Source organism: Carassius auratus, unplaced genomic scaffold (genome assembly GCF_003368295.1).
Source record: "Carassius auratus strain Wakin unplaced genomic scaffold, ASM336829v1 scaf_tig00215627, whole genome shotgun sequence".
In the NCBI taxonomy this organism is placed as follows: domain Eukaryota; kingdom Metazoa; phylum Chordata; class Actinopteri; order Cypriniformes; family Cyprinidae; genus Carassius; species Carassius auratus.
This window is the reverse complement of record NW_020528168.1, coordinates 1-20342: the sequence shown is the minus strand read 5'-3', so window position 1 is coordinate 20342 and position 20342 is coordinate 1. Positions and strand designations below refer to the sequence as shown.

At 35.9% G+C, this 20342-nt stretch overlaps 2 protein-coding genes across 2 annotated transcripts; one reads left to right on the top strand and one right to left on the bottom strand.

Annotated features, from left to right (window-relative positions):
• The first annotated feature begins 113 nt into the window (after positions 1–113).
• LOC113095110 (mediator of RNA polymerase II transcription subunit 19-B) lies at positions 114–2746 on the top strand. Its single transcript, XM_026260717.1, has 6 exons — positions 114–436; positions 1149–1271; positions 1452–1585; positions 1763–1859; positions 1944–2038; positions 2390–2746. The coding sequence occupies exons 1-6, from the start codon at positions 232–234 to the stop codon at positions 2453–2455; spliced, it is 720 nt and encodes a 239-aa protein (XP_026116502.1). The 5' UTR covers positions 114–231; the 3' UTR covers positions 2456–2746.
• On the bottom strand, positions 2732–14852 carry LOC113095109 (large neutral amino acids transporter small subunit 3-like). The gene is made up of 15 exons (XM_026260716.1): positions 14619–14852; positions 10730–10887; positions 10430–10616; positions 10220–10275; positions 9947–10023; positions 7252–7344; positions 7007–7140; positions 6729–6880; positions 6504–6650; positions 6185–6220; positions 5226–5358; positions 5005–5134; positions 4538–4611; positions 4034–4157; positions 2732–3920 (listed from the first exon to the last, which is right to left on the bottom strand). The coding sequence occupies exons 2-15, from the start codon at positions 10881–10883 to the stop codon at positions 3729–3731; spliced, it is 1689 nt and encodes a 562-aa protein (XP_026116501.1). The 5' UTR covers positions 10884–10887; positions 14619–14852; the 3' UTR covers positions 2732–3728.
• Between the last annotated feature and the right edge of the window lie 5490 nt (positions 14853–20342).

Below are 20342 nucleotides of genomic sequence, written 5' to 3'. Positions count from 1 at the left end.
AAATTACAGAATTATACAATTGAATGCATTTTTATGGCGCATTATATGAGTCTATTTTGTGCAGTTTAGGAGCTGGGTACAATAAGATCACGTAGCGTTGCTTGATAAATTACGGTAAATTTCCCCAAACAACCGGAAGCAATTGTCAACAGCTCGTCGTTCTGCAGTAACGTTAGCAAAGCCGAGACAGACGTCCACACAGTAATAACATCGTAGTGTAGTTTCGCCATCATGACCGAGATCTTCTCTCTGTATGGTCAGCAAGATTCACAGGGTCCCGCGGGGCCCTCTGCGCTCGGCTTCGGATCCGGGAAGCCTCAGGTGCCCCAAAACATGGGCCCGATGTGTTTCCAGCATCAGATGGTGGATGAAGGGGGTCCGATCAGGAAACCCGCGGCGATGAACGAGCCCTTCTACCTGCTGCGAGAACTGCCCCGTGAGTAATAATAATATATGATAAAATACTGTGTCAGTGTCAGCTAGAGTGATTGTTTAGCATGTACCCAGGTATTTACATGGTAATTCATAGAATACCACGGTACTATGTCCAAATAACCATGGTACCAAACCAAATGTTATACTATTACCATATTAACAGTAGTTAACTGTATAGTAATAGTTAACAATAGTTACTGTTATTTAAAAATATAATAAAAAGAAAATCACTTAGGCCTATTAATTTGTTTCGGTTTTGTTTTTATTAACAATAATAGTTTAAGTTAGAGCTATAGTTTTTAGCCACTAGAGGGCCTCATAAAACTTTCAAGAGGACATCTGAGACAAAACCAGCTTTTCAAAATTAATGAAAAAAATTTCAAGGAGTGAAAAAATCATGTAAATTAATAAACATTAATTAAAATCTTACAATCTATTGACAATTTCTATTATGAATATACATTACATGTTGTTCTGTGAGCTATATATTAGTTAAAAATAGTGGGATCCTGAAGAACATTTTTCATTTCAAACTTTGGTAATTCTGAAACTTGATTATTTTGTTGTAATCTATCGATTAAATAAAACATAGTCATTACAGCAGATGTGTCAAAGGTAACCAAATATCCTTATGGTGTATTTTGTAATGGTAGTGTGTTATTTTAGAGTTTGTCACCTTTGTGAACTAGTTAACACTCATGTCTTCTTCACAGTGGAGAATGAGCTGACAGGACACACTAATCTCATCACACACTACAATCTGGAGCACGCTTATAACAAGTTCTGCGGAAAGAAGGTGAAGGAGAAACTCAGCAACTTCCTTCCAGAGCTTCCTGGTGTGTATGCGTCCTTTTACCTTTTACAGCCAATATTACAGTAGTTCTAGAACCTTAAAGGGATAGTTCACCTAAAAATGCAAATTCTGTTATCATTTAGTTTCTTTTTTATTATTTTGGAGTGAACTATCCCTTTAACTGTCTGCCACTGCCTAGTTTGTTGATCCTTCTGTACTCCAGGTATGATCGACAGCCCAGGCATTCAGGACAACAGCTCTCTGCGATCTCTCATTGAAAAGCCACCAGTCTGCAACAACTCGTTCAGTCCTCTCACTGGGGCTATGCTGACCGGCTTCAGGCTACACACTGGCCCTGTAAGTGTGTGTTTGTTTGTTTGTTTGTTTGTGAGAGAGGCTAAAGAAGGATCCACTTTGCATTTAGGGAGGCAAGTGTAACTGATGCTGCCTCAGCTTTGACTGTACTCAGAGGTTTGTTGATGTCTTTGTTGTTTTGCGAGCAAGATTTATATGACTCTCTCTGTCCTGACAAAGTTACCAGAGCAGTACAGACTGATGCACATTCAACCACCGAAGAAGAAGAACAAACACAAGCATAAACATCTTCGGCCTCAGGATCCCTTACCGCCAGGTGACGGTCAAACACAAACACACAAAGAAACGAACATATGCTTTTTTAAATCTTGACTGTCCAACTCACATCTCACATCCACAGAAACTCCGTCAGATTCAGACCATAAGAAGAAGAAGAAAAAGAAGGACGATGACCCAGACAGAAAGAAAAAGAAGAAAGATAAGAAGAAGAAAAAGGTTAATTGGAGTTATTATGGTCTTCATATGACATTACAGATTACAATTGGCCTTAATTTATAAGAAATCTTCTACACTACTGTTCAAAAACTTTGGGCTCAGTATGTTTTTTTTAAGTCTCTTATGCTCACCATTTATTTATATTTATCAAAAATACAGTAAAACAGTAATGTTGTACTGTCACTTTTGATACATTTAATGCATCCTTGGTACAAGTATTAATTTCCCACCGTAAAACTTCTAATAGTAGAGTATGTTTTTGATTTGTTCATACATTTTTAATTCAATTGTGATAAGTAGTAAACCTGATATCTCTGCTAAAATACAATATCGTTATTTGTCCATGTTCAGAATCGCCACAGCCCTGATCACCCAGGCATGACTGGAGCTCAGCCCAGCGGCAGCAGTCTGAGATAAAAACACGAGGAGCGAGAAGAAGAGAAGCACAAGCTGGACAATTGGGCCTTTTTTAAGACATCACAGATTTAGTGTTACAGTGACTCAGATGTGTGTGTATATATGTGTGAGAGTATATCATTATATAATGTACCAGAACACCTGGTAAACATCGTATCTGTTATATTTGTGTCTTAGTGCCTCTGTGTCTATTTATGAGTATGAAGAATCATTTTTCATTCAACTTTTTAAAAACCTTTTTCTTTTACAAATAAACCAGTCAGCTTAGAAATGGGCTGATTTGAGAGAAAATATTTGATTTATTTTTTCTTTCAGGCATATTTACAGTCGTGTGCACAGTACAAGCAGCATTATGTTGAACCATCAGTAATCATTGAAACCGATCACATGATTACAGTCCTGTAACATTCAAAACAGCACTTCTGAAACAAAAAATATAGTGCAAAACTGGCCTCTGCGATAAAACAAATCATCTGCATTTACCACTTGTCATATAAAGCTGCATTTCCATCAAGTTTAGTGAGAGAGGGATGGCAAAAAAAAAGGTTTAATATTAAAATGATCCATGTCAAGGTAAAGTGAGCATTACATGAAGCCCTGCCTCATTTACCTGAGTCTTGAAGGAAAGAGGATGAGGATTACCCTTTAGAAGGACATTACATTCTCTACATTCTACATATGGCAAATGTTATTTAACATTTTTTATGACTAGGCATACTAGTGAATTTGAATATGTCTGTGTCCTGCACATCCATAAAGAAGATCATAACAAGATACAATACAAGTTCAGTCATTTTTGATTAAAAATGATTGTCTTTGGTATAAAATGCACTGATTAATTGTGCACAGTAACACTGTGATTTTCTTAATGGAACAAAACAAAAGTGATGAGGCAGGAGTTGCTTCATGGAAGGAAGGGTCAATGTTTTTGATCATATTTAATGCCTTCTGGTTCTGCTACCACTTAATGGACATCTCAAAGTGCCAATGCAATAATAATAAATGGAGAAAACTGCAGACTATATATTGTAGGTCATGGCATAAAGTTTTTCTAATTGATAATAAAAGCCTTGAAAATACTTCCTGACCAGTCACACAGTCAAAGTCTTGTTTGATGCTTTAAATTGCACATTTGCTTGTTTTTTAACACTGTTTTATATTTGTCAAGACTCAACATTGACTGAACACGAAGGCCAATAATTCAGTTTCTGAAGTGCCATGATATCATAACTCGTATCTGGCGTATAATTCACAATCCTAAATGTTTTCCACCTCAGACGTTCCCGTTGATTTGATATTTTGCTGAATCATATGTTTGTCTGAGGCTGTTGGTCTCCTGCGCTGACTGGCTCACTGACAGTCTATCAAGTGCTGCATTCTCCTTTGTAATTTGTCTCCGGTGGTAGAAGAGGTATCCCGGCAGCAGGAATCCAACCAATGAGAACACAAGCAGGCTCAAGTTGATCTGTTGATTCAGAAAGTGTTATGTTTGGTACTTCATCCAAAATCTTGATTCTGTTGACCTGCACTACTTAAATGCAAATGTGTATATACATGAATGGTGTATTGGTGTCTCACCCAATAAGGATCACCCTTCAATGGTCCCACCATGCACATGAAGAGTGGTTGTTGTAGGAGGGCAAAAACAGCACTGATCATGGACTGCAAGCCCGTCAGAGTGCCAAAGTGATTGGTTGGGTAGCTAAATATACAAATAAACACTTTGAGGATGAACTAAACTGCAAATATTACACATATGCAACTTATGGAACTATTTTTACAGTTACTTGGGATTCGAATCAGAGTATTATCATTAACTAAAACTAAAACCCATTTAAAAACAACAACAAAAAAACATTATCATAATATAAATATTAACTGAAAACTAAAATATAAAAAAACTTAAAACTTATTTTAATGCACTTAGATGCCAAGGCAACATTTATCAGTTTTGTGTAAAGTACTAGAATAACAGAAACTAAAATAACTAAAACTAAAATGTAATAAAAACTATGAAGACAAAAAAGTAATAAAAATGCCAAACACGCAATTTCAAAACATTTCAAAAACGTAAAAACTCACACAGCGGCGTAGAGCCCACCACAGCAGGAGTGAATAAAACCCCGCACTGCAGTGTGAAGAACAAATGACACCACCTGATCAGAAAGAAGAAAAAGAAATATAATAATTAATGCTCATCAACATTTTCATGTTTTGCAGCATAAACACAGCAAGGTCAAAAGTTTTTCAAATGTTTTTATTATTATTATTACTATTAATTTAATGTATCTGATTATATACTAATATTATGGATATGTGCACAATTATATATATTTTTTAAAATAAATTAAAGTGATATATGGTGCAAAGTCATATATGGTAAATTAAATTAAATTAAATTAAATTAAAGAGTTGTATATGAATATAAAAATGCTAATTTATATATGAAAAATTTATTAATAAAATTGTAATTATATATCATTAAATAACTAAATAACATTCTGCAGTATTTCTGAACAAATAAGTGAATTTGTGACATTGTGTCTAACCTGTACGGGTAGATTGTCTATGAGAGAGATGATGCCAAAGATGAATAGCAGGGTGTTTGTAAAAATGAAAGCTCTGATGGCATTGGTGAGTTTCTGGATCTTTCTGTCCCTTTTTGGAGGCCCTGAGGGACTGAAGAAAACAAGGAAAGGATACAGTTAACAATGTAACTCACATATCGAAGTAAGAGAACATTTCTCTCCTTCTCTTTCACCACCTTCACCTTTTTTCTCCCTTGGCTGAATTCACCACGTCCTCACACTCCTTCATTCTCCAGTCCATGATGTAGCCAATCAGAGGACAGGACACCAGGCAGAGCAGCTGAAGAGTGCCAAAGATGGACGAGTAGAGATTCACTATAACACACACACACACACAAACACATACACTTGCATTTGTGGTTTACTGGGACTTTCCATAGGTGTAAAGAGGAAGTGTCCTTATAAACCATGTTTACATTTTTGTAACCATGTCATTATACACATTTGTGTCTTCAATATAAATATATACCAGTACACACACACATATTCCACTCACTATACAAGCACTTCCCTGAATACTGTTGTCATATATTCCTGATATTGGACTGCTTGATACTTATACTGATACATTACATATTAAACCAAATAAATGAAACTAGATTTTTTTTTTATCAGAAGTAATTTAACTTTAGTGAGACATTTTAAAATGTTTACCAACTGGTGTCAAGGTCAAGGTTCGCTTGATTCCTTCAAATTTCTCCCTGGTTTGATATTTAGTTTTTTTAATATGATATGATACATTAAAGGGACAGTACACCCAAAAATGTTACTTCTGTCATCTTTAACTAATCATTCACTTGTTCCAAACCTGTATTGAGTTTCTTGCATTGCATTTTAACTGAGTTTCTTTCTTAAGTTTAATACAAAATAAAATGTTTTGAAGAATGTTGGTAACCAGACAATTGATGGTAGCCACTGATTTCCAATCCAAATGAAGGTCACTGTTTGTTTACAGACGTTCTTCAAAACATCTCATTCTGTGTTCGACAGAAGAAAGAAATTCATATACGTTTGGAACAAGTAGACAGTGAGTCAATGAAGAATTTTCCCATGTTGGTGAACTGTCCCTTTAAGTGTGCCATAAGTGTCCAAATATCTGTTTGTTACAAAACCAAAACCAAAATAATATGACTTTTCTCACCTTTCTCCTCTGCCTCCTTCACCAACTCCTCTGAGGCTAGACAGACACAAACAGGAAGTGCAATATAAATAATATATAATATAATAATGCAATATAAAGACAATTTAAACTACTAACTTTACTACACACTTACAAACACCCACCACTAACACATGCTTCTGCAAAACTATAGCAAACTCCTTTATGTTTGTTTCATTACATTTTCCCATCTGTCCATAAGCAAAGTTAAGAAAAAACATTTTAAAGAACAGAATCATTTTCTTCCATATTTTTTTATTTCATTCAAAACAACTTATTGAAATGTTCAGCTGATGCTCACGATTAGGGTCACCGTGGGTAACGAGGAACTCCAGCATCTTATTCATGGCACCCATGAAAAAAATGAGACGGAGCTGGGTCATCGCCATGGTGATGATGCTCCAAAGGAAAATAGGTGAGCACACAGAACGGAGAAAGGGAGGAGATCCTGCGGTCCGAACAGTGACAACATAAAGATTATTTTATTATCAGACTCTCAATCATTTGGTGTGTTTGTGAGACTTGCCCTGGCTCTGAGCAGCTGGTCCATCGCTGGGAGCTTCATCCGTGGAAGGTTGCTGTTTGGTCGCCTCTTGCTCTTTAGGAGTCTCCTGAGTGAAAGAACTTTCTTCAGACATCCTTTGGTCCGCTGCTTCACTTCTCAACTTCACCATTGTACTGTGAAATCAAGAGGAACAGAAATTCATGCACGGTTTTACAACAATAGACAAATCTTTTGTATGTGATGTTTAGGTCTTGTCAAATTTTTTAGGCATACAGTGTATGTATTTGACATGTACTGACGTGTATCTGATGTCCTCAGGGCCAGGAAACGATTCTCCCGGCCAGTTAAAAAAGCAGTTAAGGAAGACGAGGCAGGCAAACCCTGCCCATCCCCAGAATATAACCGAAAATGAGACGCCCAGATCATAGATCAGCTAGAGGACAAGGCAGAAAGAGTCATGTTCTTATGCTGCACTGCAAGACTAAATGTCTAAATAGAGTTAAGTTGTTTGAACTTGTTAGTAGCTTAATTAAACAATCTCTACCTTGACTCCTGGAAAGGTGACAGCAGAGGACGCGTATGAGCCAATCATGAGCGAAAGAATCGTAGACCGCACATTTCCAAACATATTTGGCAACTGAGAAGAATCATAAATAATTATGTGAATTCAAACTGTAACGTTTGTCTATTGCCACTAGAGAGCATGATTAGCTGGAAGTTAGAAACAGCCTTCAGCCACACATAAGTGAAGACAACTCCTCATGCAGTGATGTTACAGCCTGTAGAATTTCACCATACATGGGTGTTTGCTACTGCTTATACATAAAAAGTTTGATGATATGTACATAATAAATAAATGCAGAATTTAATTGATTTAATATTTAAATATAATTATTATACATAATTGCTTATATATAAGTATAACTATTAATACTATTAAAATATAGTTGTTTAATATGTAATTATATTTATTTTATAACATACAATTATATTTCATTACATACATGCAGACATTCACAGGCTGAGATATGTGATTAAAAATCAGGAATATGTTCCACTCGTTTGTTATTAGGGTATATCTTTACACCTTATTTAACAATAAATAGTAAATATTAGTATCTTAAAGGTACTTATTAGTACTTTAAAAGTACATGCCTTTTGAAAGAGTGATAGTTTTGTAGCATTTTTTTTTTCTGAGTGTATAATTAGCTCCGATTTATTTAAATCATTCAGCATAGCATACCGTAATTTGTGGGGATGATCAAATGCTGAGCTAAGCATAATCCTGTGCTGTTGTACCAACAATGCTCTACCACTCCAACCAGATAAACACACACACACACACAAACAAACATTGATGTCCCTATTCAGACTGACGCAAACACAGACAGTTCATTGCCATCTCTTAAATATAAATGTAATATTTTAGCATATGAATAGGTTGCTGAAATGAAATACTTTCAGGAAGCTGACATGTCCTTCAGTGTGACATGCCATACTCCATCTAAAACTATTTAAACAGTTTGTTCGTTTGATTATATTATACACACGGTTCATATACATTACATGCGGAGCTCATATAGAAATCATGATTCAGGTTTTTATCTAAGTTCAACTCAGTATGTGTGTGTGTGTGTGTGTGTGTGTGTGTGCGCCAGTATGCAACTATGAAATTTGACAGTCCGGACAGTAAACACACAAAGATCACAGACACAAGAGGACAGAAAGAGGAGGGTGGAAAAGATCAGTGCACTTGATAAACTAAAAAGGGGACATTGTGGCAATGTTTGCATGTTTTTAAGACAAAATGATTTAACTGGAAAATAATGTATCATGTCTACAAGTCAAGCACAAAATGACCAAGAAACTATTTCTGCTTTAATGTCCTCTTTTTATCATCCAATCAAATCCAGATTAATAAAATCTATGCAAATTTCCCTTGTTATACTGTACCTATATAATATGTTCAGATCTACTGTATGTTGGATAACTGTAAGTTGATCATTTTAATTGTACACTTACAAGTTTTAAATTGGTTGTGAACTTTGGGATGACATAAATACTAGGATACATGAAGTGAATTACAAATTACATTCCATATATGAATTCATCTTAAAACAATTATGATACATTCTAGGTAGAATAAAAATAAGGGGGACACGTGAGGGAAAGCAAGGACAGTGCATGTTATGTTGGGAGAAGGTGGGCTTGGTGGAGCAGAGGGCGTGAAGACAGATCTGTGCTTTGATTGGCTGAGATCGGTATGCCAGACTGTAGAGCGAGGGGATGGAAAACATGTGCAGCACTGAAGTGACCAGCAACAGACAAGAGCAGAAACTCATGAAAGTGCAGAAAATGGCATCTTATATGCACAAGAAGAAATGCGCAAATCATGTGTTTTGATATGATGCAATGAGGAGCAGTATTCAAAGGTTTGCATTTCACCTTACACATGTCCACAGACATGCATACAGAGATTATTCCAACCACTTTCAGATGCACACACAAACTTAGCGTATATTAATATAGAAAAATATTAATTCTATTTTAATACATTTTAAAATGTAATTTTTTCCTGTCATGGCAAAAGCTGTCAGAAGCTGGATTTTCAGGGTTCAATGCTAAACAGTTTATGCAGCTTATTCGCTTTGTGAAAATCAATACATTTATTGTGTTTTCCACTATTTTTTGATGAATAGAAAATTCTAAACAACAGTATTTAATAGAAATGTATCCTTGCTGGATAAAAGTATTTTTATTATTATTTTATTTATTTATTTTTTTCAATCTGACTCACTTCTAACTTTTAAATGGTAGTGTACTGCAGTTTTCAAAAAAATTATGACAACATTATTTCAGCATTCATAAAAATAAGAAATGTTTCTTGAGCAGCAAATCAGCATATGAGAAAGATTTCTGATTGATCATGTGACATTGAAGACCGAAGTGATGATGCTGAAAATTCTTGCCACTGCAGGAATAAAATGTATTTTTAAATATATTCAAGTGGAAAACAGTTATTTTATATATATATATATATATAAAATCAATGAAAAAACAACAACAAATTTGATGGTAGTGTTATAGACACACACACACACACACACACACACACACATTTTAACACCAATAGAGAGTTGAATGTCAACATGACCACCACCCACTGAAAAAATAATTAAACTGACCCCAAATACATTAAAACTTCAATAGGCCTTCAGAATATAGAACAGGTGTCTTACTGTGAGTGAAGTGAAGGTTAGACAGATTCCTCCGAACCCATTCATGGACACAGCAATAAATATGATAGCTGATAACACTGTGAATGCAAAGAAGAAACAATGCCTTCATTGCTTATAAAACTTTAAATATACAGATTAACTAATTTGGATTAATTTAGCTATGAGTCTGTGTGTATATATAGTGTCATTATACTTCTACTGTACATCCTGTATATAGTATTTTGGTTCTGGCTGTGAAACACCTGAAACCATTAAATGTGGCTTAACACTGACCTTTTGGATCATAAGATGCCACTGCAATCAAAGCCATGGATAAGGCAAAGCACGAACTACAAGAGTCACAAAAACAGAGAGTTGGTGGAAGTGACCAAGATGTGGGTTGCAGGACATGAGTAGTATTGAAAGTAGGCTGTAATGCTGACCTTCTAGAGTTGAAAACTTTACCGAAAACTGGCTTCATGCTAATATCTGTTTGTCTCTCACCTGCCAAACAATCTGATTGGACGTGGTCCAAACTTGTCCATCAGGATACCCAGCGGCAGAGTGGCTGCGCTGATGATGAACGAGCCAATCGTAAAGCCCAGATTCAGAATCTCCTCCTGCTCAATACAGCTCAGCCAAACCGTCCGTTCCGTCAAACTCACATTAGTGTGAGTCTCTGTGACATTCTCTAATAGTATCACAGGAAGAATAAGATACATTAAACCTCTGCATGATGCCGTTTTATAAAACTGTTCTGAACAAGACTTAGTCTGTCAGTGTGGATATCTTCTAATCATGTACCTGTACACAGGTGCGAGTAGAAGCCCTCATTCTTCAGCATGATAAGAAGGGAGCCCCAACCCAACAATACAGCAGAGAAGAGCAGGTTTTCTATGATTGATGTGACAGCCATCCACCAGCGCCTCCTGTAGGCCTGCGAGAGCGGCGGAGCCATTGCACTGGAGAATGAAGAAACCAAAAGAATGGATACATTCTACATGATGTTAATACAACAATTCAGGCTTGGACAATTAGGACACAACACAAAACATTTGAACACTTAATTAAATTTAAATGCAAACATAAAATATAAAACTTGAAGGGAAAATTTGACCCTTTCTCCATGTCTTTGAGATCCTACTTTATACCAAATTTATACACAACACTTTCGAAAGAAAAAAAAACATTCCTGCCTGCATCTGAGACTTATTCATGCCTGAATGTGTACTGAAGACCACAAAAGTTAATGTAAGAATTTATGAACAGACGCCCTTTCACACCATGAACTTGCACTCATTCAGGACACTGAGGTTTATTCATCTATTGCTTGAGTGTGAACAGCCGAAATGAGAAGAATTCAGGGGAGGGAAGGACTGTTACAAATGTATGTCAAGACTTGTCCTCTTTGTTCATTACATTCTTGAAAAGCATGTCTACCGTATGTTGCAAAAAGAGATGGGAGATCATGAATTAGGACAGAATGCAAATGATTGCTCAAGTATCTTGGTTGCAAAAAAAAATTCTGTGAATTTACACGTGATTTATATCGGTTTATGTTTTGAACGCAGCTTTTTCTACTTGGCCTCATCACATGGATAAAACAGGTCGAGGTATTTTTATTACGCACAGAGCACATGTCCACACACCCCCTGTCCTGCTGACACCAGAAATAGTCACAGACCTTCATGGTACACCAGATTTCACCAACACATAGAATAAACATTGCTTTGATATGGAGTTGGATCCTGCTGTAAAGTGTATCTGTATCATTACCACTAGAATGAAGAGAAATGTCAGACAAATGCTGTAATTCATTGTATAAAACATTGTAATAACTTCCCAATCTAACTACAAACTCCTAACCGAATATTATCGACAGACATATAGGAGAATAGTAGAAAGGCAGTCGATGTATGAACTGTTTCCACAATAACATTTATTGGAACAGAAAAACACAGTTCCCTGTTAAAGAGTGCACTTTTTACTGATAGACATCACATCTGCAATAATAAGAAGCACATAAAATTTGTTAGTGACGTGACGTGAAACACCACAAATATGTTGCAGATCCAAGCAGAGATTGCCAGCGCTTTGTACAATGTGACCAGCAGCTATTAAGAGTATGTAGTTGTAATGAAATGCACAAAAAGACTCATATTTAGGAGTTAATGATTTGGATCAGTCTGATGAATCTTTCATTGAAAGAACTCGCTGAATCTGTCAGAGAATCTTTCGTTATACGATGACTACCCATCACTTACTGAACTGCAACCATCAAGCTCATGACACATGTGAAAGCTACTACTAAAGCTGTTATTTTAATTATTCTTCATAACTTACACACATAGGCTAAGTGTCGATGAGAAGCACAACTTCTGTATCCTGTTTTTAGTTGTTATTTGGGTCTCCACGTGGAATATATTTTATTTCTCTGATGCAGCTTAATGCCAAGACTTCATTTTTCCACACAGTATTAAGTGTTTAGGAGGTACTAAAAGCCCGTTTACACTACTAAACAAAAAAAAATTAAAAGGAAATTGCGATTTTCCCCCTCACAGTTCTGACTATTATCTCGCAATTCTCACAGAATTGAGTGATACAACCTAGCAATTCTGAAAACATATCAGTCTTTTCCCAAAAAAATCTCACAACTGGGAGTTTTTATTTCATAATTCTGTAAAAAGAAAGTCAGAATTGCAAAGTCAGAAAAAAAATCTGAATTGTGAGATAAAAAGTCGCAATTTCCTTTTTAATTTTTTATTCAGTGATGGAAATGTGCTTCCATAGATTTCCCATGCTAAAATAAGGCTATGAAACGTTTTTTTTTAACAGGTTTTACAGGACGACAAGAAACGTAGTGAAATTTGGCACACAAAAAAATTAAATAATAAAATAATAATAATAATAATAATAAGCAGTGCCGTAGCTGGGGTTTGCGGGGGCCCGTTGCAGGGTGCACAGTGGGCCCTGTTTGAAATTGTTGAATTTTTATGCACATTCTATTTATTTATTTGTGCTATTAACACAATGTTTTAGTTTTTTCAAGTTTGTAAGTGTCTAGGTTCAGAAACCGAATAATTAAATGTAAAATAGCACTGCATAGTCTTCACTGTAACAATTAAATATATAATCAAAATAAAATGTATTCAGACACCTCCAACATTTCTCACATTATCACAGTTTATTTGCTATGGTTTAGAAAATGGTAATAAAATATGACAAGAAATCAGTGTTAAACTGTCAGAACAAATTCATCTTGATAATGTCAGATAACTTTGATAGAAAGATTTGTAATGGATTACAATAAACCAAAACTTCATACTGTTAATATGACAATATTTACACAATACTTTGTTGAACAATTACCAAGCAATGCTTAATTCTGTTAAGTCTGTGGGTGGTGTGAAAAGGTCACATTAGTAATAATTTTTTTTGTGTCTTGCACCTACTAGTATATATATATATATATATATATATATATATATATATATATGGTGTCTGAATAATTGTTGTTTTGAATGTGCATTAATTCTTGTTAAAACTACAAAGTAATTCAGTCAAGAGCAGTGAGTGATTTTCTTTTTTTCATTTTCTTGGATTAACATTAACTAAATTAGGCGCGGTCACTTTAAAAGAGATGACTGCATCCAGTATAATACACATACTATTTTTTTCTCAACTGTTTACTTTCGCTTAAGACATACTACTCCACAGTTTTTTTCGAACATACTTTCCAAGACAGGTATTTTGACATATTTTGTATGTATTTGTCAAAAAGATGCAAATTCGGTGTTCAAGCGTTTTGAGACGCGTCTCTCTGCGCGAGCCCTGAACCAGAACACCGCGAAGCTGAATTAGGCTCTTTCACGCTCTTTCCAGGTGCACTAGGAACTTCGAGGAGAACAAAACTTTTCTGAGGAAAAACGAATGATCTTTCTCAAGGGACTGAAAAAGGTTGAGATATTTATTTACCTCCATCACAGTGATCCACATGGCCTCCGTATTAATCATTAAAAAAAGTGTATTAATTGTGCAACGATTTAGGCTACAAAGTAAATGGAGCTTCCACTCAAGACAGATTAACAGTTTCGAAAGGTCAAAAACCTCTGCACACACACACACACATACACAAAACACACACACAGCTGTTTCCTTCACACTGAGTGCAGCTGCTACCGCGTGCTCAGCAGCTCACTGTAAGTGCCGCGTACGCACTTCAGTTTCCTAAAGGAAAAAACACACCGCCCGCACATGAGACCATAAATAATTGACTATCTATTGTAAGAAAGTTGAGTTTAATGCATACTACAGACAGCCATTTTAATTATTGCATTGGACTGCTAAATCTTACGTTTTTTTTTAATGAATGCATCATGCTCTAAAACGCACGCCCCAAACATAGTCTGATTATAAAAATATAATTTCAAATATACATTTCAAGATTAAAAAATCTAAAGTAATCACATCTTTTACTTCATTATTTACAAATTAAGCTTCTTTATGCCACAAACGTACAATTAAGTTATTAAGAGAGGGGAACAAATGTTGTCAGGTAGCCAATGCATTTACAAATCTTAATAAATTGTTTTAAAAAAATAAAGAAAGAAAATAAAAACATGACATTCATTTGTTAACTTGTCTCTTGAGACAAGTTTCCAAAATCTTGAAAACATGGAGAGAGTGAACTTACCACTGTCTAATGTACTGTTATTTATAGCAATGGCATGTGTCTGGTTCCTCAGTGTTACTTATCCTTTCCAGCGCTAAGTGCTTGCTATAATTGAGCGTTTTTCTGTTCGTGCAGTCCAGGTTGTAGGCTTATTGCACGTTTGTGGAAACTAAAAAGGATATGTCAAGTTTTGTATGCTCTTTCTCTCTCTCTCTGCGCGTTTTGTCTATAAATGGCCCTCGACATTGACCCTCCTCCCCACCTTTCCAAACCAAACTCAATTTTATGGATGTTTCCCAAAGAGCGCACGCGACTGGATTGTGAGTGCCGAGGCCTGGGAGATCATTCACAGTAACAGCGGCGCCCTCATGTGGTCATAAGCGAAGAAACTTGCCTTACCTGGCTGCAGAGAGGGGTTTTTCCTCCCAAATGAGGTTTACTATTTTAATACTGCAAAATACATACGTATAATTAATGTTTAACGACATGTGGCGAGAGAAATCTCCAAGTGAATGGACCTTGGCTGGGTCTTGAAAATATTATCAGGCTAACACTACAAAAACTTCTAACGACCTGCGCACGGCTAAAGTAACGTTAGCTTGATGTACTGAAAAATCGGGAAAAAAATTAAAATAAAAATTCAAAGCAGGCGAGCTACTGTCAAAGAGTTACCAAATCCTCGTATTATACGCGACTTTGGGCTTCTCTATGTTATTATTATTATTTTTTGTTTTGTTTTGTAAAGTTGTGTGAAAAAAATCCTGGGTCGCGTGCTGCGTTTTTTAGTCTTATTTTGAAACATATGGTTGCTTGTTATTGAAACCTGACAAGCAACTTCGTTTATTTTCATTTATGTCCACTGTATTCTCCAATGAATATAGCCTACTATGAGCACCCTCAGTCTGCTCATAGTAAGGCCAATAGTATGAAGATATTTTTGTTGCAAAACAACTAACCGTCTTTGACAGTGGAATTTGTAGTTGTAGAGAATAGCCAAAAATGTGTACCAGTAAATTTGAAGTCACAGACAAAAGTTTCAAACTTGTACTCCACTGCAGATGCACAAATCCCATACGAGTCACAAATCAAGAAACTGGTATGCTCACATGTTGTGCTAGTATTGCTGCAATGAATATGGTGCAAAACACATCCACAAACTGCATATAAAATGTGAAGTCACAGACAAATTTTGTACATCCGCAAATCAGAATGTGAATTCTTGAAATGGTATTTGCAAACTTGCAGAATGTTTTCTTACACACACACACACACACACACACATATATATATATATATTTTTTTTTTTTTTTTTTTTTGGATGATTTTCTATCACAAACACAAGTGTATAACGACAACGGCTTGAATCTGCTGCTATGAGTCTCAAAGCTGTTTTTCGCTTGCAAATGACAAGTTTTGTGCACTCTCCCTTTTACGCCACATGTCAGTGTGACAAATGGTGCAAATGTGATTTGTGATCTGTAGAGGAAACGGCGGGCACTGTTCAGAGATCAAAGTTTGGGCCAAATCAGAAGAGCTAGTGGGCGTCTTTCAGCAGGGAGGGATATTGTAAACCAAGGTATGTTTTCTTTCTTTCTTTTTCTGACATCACTCACCATTATACTGAAGGCTCAGGAAACCTGTTCAAGTGTTTTGAGCTGATTGGCATGTCATCATATTCTAATATAATAATTCTAATATTCAAAATCATCACAATTAAAAGAACCAAAGGCTTAAACTACTTCAGTCTGTGTGCATTGATTTTATTTAATACATGAGTTTCACAATTTGAGTTTAATTACTGAAATAAATTTACTTTATTGACAAGCACCTGTAGACTTTATAAAATATTTTTAACCCTTTTATTAAATAGATTATTATTAGTTGTCATATATGAGATGGGTGATTTCAGGAAAAAGTAAGAAAATTAAAAAATGTCCAGTCCTCACAGTAAGCTTTGTGGGGTTTATCTTTACAGAGCTACTCTAAAAGGGACTGCTAAGAAGTCAGACTGCTGACCACATTTCTAATCATTTTCATTTTTCCTCAGAAGTCAACAAAGAGAATCCAGACCTAAAACGTTATGAAATAGGCACGTCACAGAAATGGGTACACCATTTTTTTTTATTTAAAGAGCTTTATTTCAGTTTATTCTATTCAAAATTGGATCACTTCATTAAACATTTGTTAACCTGTGTGTGTGTTGGATTATGTATTAAGTCAGCTTTAAACATTGACATCCTATGATCAATTAAAACCTGGCATTTTAACGATTGAAATATTTTTCAATCATTCCATCCTATTCCATTATAATTTATAGCACAATTGTTTATACACGTATTTATTTGCCAATTTGTAAATCTCCCCTTTTTTTTCTCTCTGTGTGTTGTTGTCTCTGTGTACTGGAAGTTTATGTCACTAAAACTAATTCCTTGTATGCGTAAGCATACTTGGCAATAAGCTCTTTTCTGATTCTGATAATAACACAGAGCCTTCAGAATGATAATATAATAAAAAAATAATAAAAAAAAAAAAACTTGGAAAAATTAAATGCAATCATGTCTCTCTTTTTTATGTATTTTCCATTATAGCCATGAAGACATACAATGAACCACTTCAAAAAGCATATACAGGTGCTGGTCATATAATTAGAATATCATCAAAAAGTTGATTTATTTCATTAATTCCATTCAAAAATTTAAACTTGTATATTATAAGTCATTCATTACACACAGACCGATATATTTCAAATGTTTTTTCTTTTCATTTTTATGATTATAACTGACAACTAAGGAAAATCCCAAATTCAGTATCTCAGAAAAATTAAAATATAAATTAAACCAATACAAAGAAAGGATTTTTAGAAATCTTGGCCAACTGAAAAAATATAGAATGTAAAGTATGAGCATATACAGCATTCAATAATTAGTTTGGGCTCCTTTTGCCTGAATTACTGCAGCAATTCTTCTGCATTGTTGGATCTTGGCATATCGAATCTTCCTCTTCCCAATACCCCATAGATTTTCTATGGGGTTAAGTTCAGGCGAGTTTGCTGGCCAATTTAAGAAAAGGGATACCATGGTCCTTAAACCAGGTACTGGTAGCTTTGGCACTGTGCGCGAGATGCCAAGTCCTGTTGGAAAATGAAATCTTCTTCTCCATAAAGTTGGTCAGCAGCAGGAAGCATGAAGTGCTCTAAAACTTCCTGGTATACGGCTGTGTTGACCTTGGACCTCAGAAAACACAGGTGACCCAACACCAGATGACGTGGCCACCCCAAACTATCACTGACTGTGGAAACTTTACACTGGACCTCAAGAAACGTGGACTGTGTGCCTCTCCTCTCTTCCTCCTGACTCTGGGACCGTTGACTATCCAAAGGAAATGTTAAATTTACTTTTCATCAGAGAACATAACTTTGGACTACTCAGCAGCAGTCCAGTCCTTTTTGAAGCGAGATGCCTGTTGTTCAAGAGTGGCTTGATACAGGGAATGCGACAGCTGAAACCCATGTCTTGCATACGTCTTTGTGTAGTGGTTTTTGAAGCACTGACTCCAGCTGCAGTCCACTCTTTGTGAATCTACCCCACATTTTTTTTGAATGAGTTTTGTTTCACAATCCTCTCCAGGGTGCGGTTATCCCTATTGCTTGTACACTTTTTTCTATCACATCTTTTCCTTCCCTTCGACTCTCTATTAATGTGCTTGGACACAGAGCTCTGTAAACAGCCAGCCTCTTTTGCAATGACCTTTTGTGTCTTGCCCTCCTTGTGCAAGGTCGTCTTTTGGACAACTGTCAAGTCAGCAGTCTTACCCATGATTGTGTAGCCTACAGAACTAGACTGAGAGACAATTTAAGTGAGTGAAGTGACATTCAGCCAAGTATGGTGACCCATACTCAGAATTTGTGCTCTGCATTTAACCCATCCGAAATGCACACACACAGAGCAGTGAACACACACACACACACACACACACACACACACACGCGCACACGCGCACACGCGCGCACACGCGCACACGCACACGCGCACACGCACACGCGCACACGCACACGCACACGCGCACACGCCACGCGCACACGCGCACACGCGCACACGCACACACACTGTGAGCACACACACACACACACTGTGAGCACACACCCGGAGCAGTGGGCAGCCATTTATGCTGCGGTCCCCGGGGAGCAGTTGGGGTTCGATGCCTTGCTCAAGGGCACCTAATTCGCAGTATTGAAGTTGGAGAGCGAGCTGTTCATGCACTCCCCACCCACAATCCATCAGGCCCGAGACTAGAACTCACAACCCTTCGATTGGGAGTCCAACCCTCTAACCATTAGGCCACGACTTCCCCTAAATGTTTTAAAGCCCTTTGCAGGTGTTTTGAGTTAATTAGATGAATAGAGTGTTGTACCAGGTGTCTTCAATATTGAACCTTTTCACAATATTCTAATTTTCTGAGATACTGAATTTAGGATTTTCCTTAGTTGTCAGTAATAATCAACAAAACTAAAAGAAATAAACATTTGAAATATCAGTCTGTGTGTAATAATGAATATAATATACAGGTTTCACTTTTTGAATGGAAATAGTGAAATAAATAATTAAGATATTCTAATTATATGACCAGCACCTGTACATTTACAGTATATATTACATTATTTTACAGTGTATATTGTATCATGACACTTAAACAATAAAGTGTGCAAGGTTTTTTTTCCTCACATCTAAATAAATCCTAGTATGTGTTTCGTTACGGTTATAAAAAAAAAAAAAAAAAACATATTAGTCTTGTTTGTGTCTGTATGGACTGTAATTTTATATATATTCTGTATTTTAATTATTCTCTCGTGGTAAAATGTCAGGCCTTCAGATATTTCAATATATCTATTTTATAATTTTAATTAACAGATGCTTACATTTTATGCAAGATCAGTTTTCAGATAAGGGTAGTTTCAGTTTAATATGTTGCAGGCTCATTTATTGGTAGTAAACCATTGATAATAAATAATATTGATGATAATAAATTATCAAAAAATATTGGTCTTGTTTTTGAAGCTGCGGTTGCTCATTTGTCTCGCTAGAGTTGGCAACTGGTCAAAGATAGCGTCATGAATGTTGTAAGCATACAGTCATTGGTTGCAACACGCTGAATCAGTCCTCGATTTCACTTCTTTGTCATCTATATTTGACCGCAAGACTCTGGAAGTAAGATAAGACCGCAAAATTGTGGACGATCAGCAACGCTGCCAGACGAAGTACTTCATTCATAAACTATGAGCGTTAGGCAAAATGTTTTCGTAACAAACAACATTAATGGGGCGTGGACTAACGTTACATCAGTCTGTCACAGTTCGCGGCTCTTCTGTCTATCCCTGTGAGGGACTACTTCTGATATCATCATTACGGAAAAAAAAAAAAAACGGATTACCTTAGTCACATTTGAAAAAAAAAAAAAGTTTAGCTGGTTAGTGTGTGCTTACAGAAAATCCAAAATAAAACAATAATTAGATTTATTGTTCAAAAGCTAGTGTTTAATAAAAAAAAAAGTCTATCAAATGAAACCAGCTCTCCTAACTGTAATATAGGCAAAAATTTCTAATAATAATAATAACATCTTTAATTTTAGGCACTCAAGGACACTGTACATTATAAAAGAAAAAATTATAAAACAGTAACAAAATATAAAAACACAAGCATACTAATCAAATCACTAAAAGTTTTAAAAGACATGAACACTGACACAGAA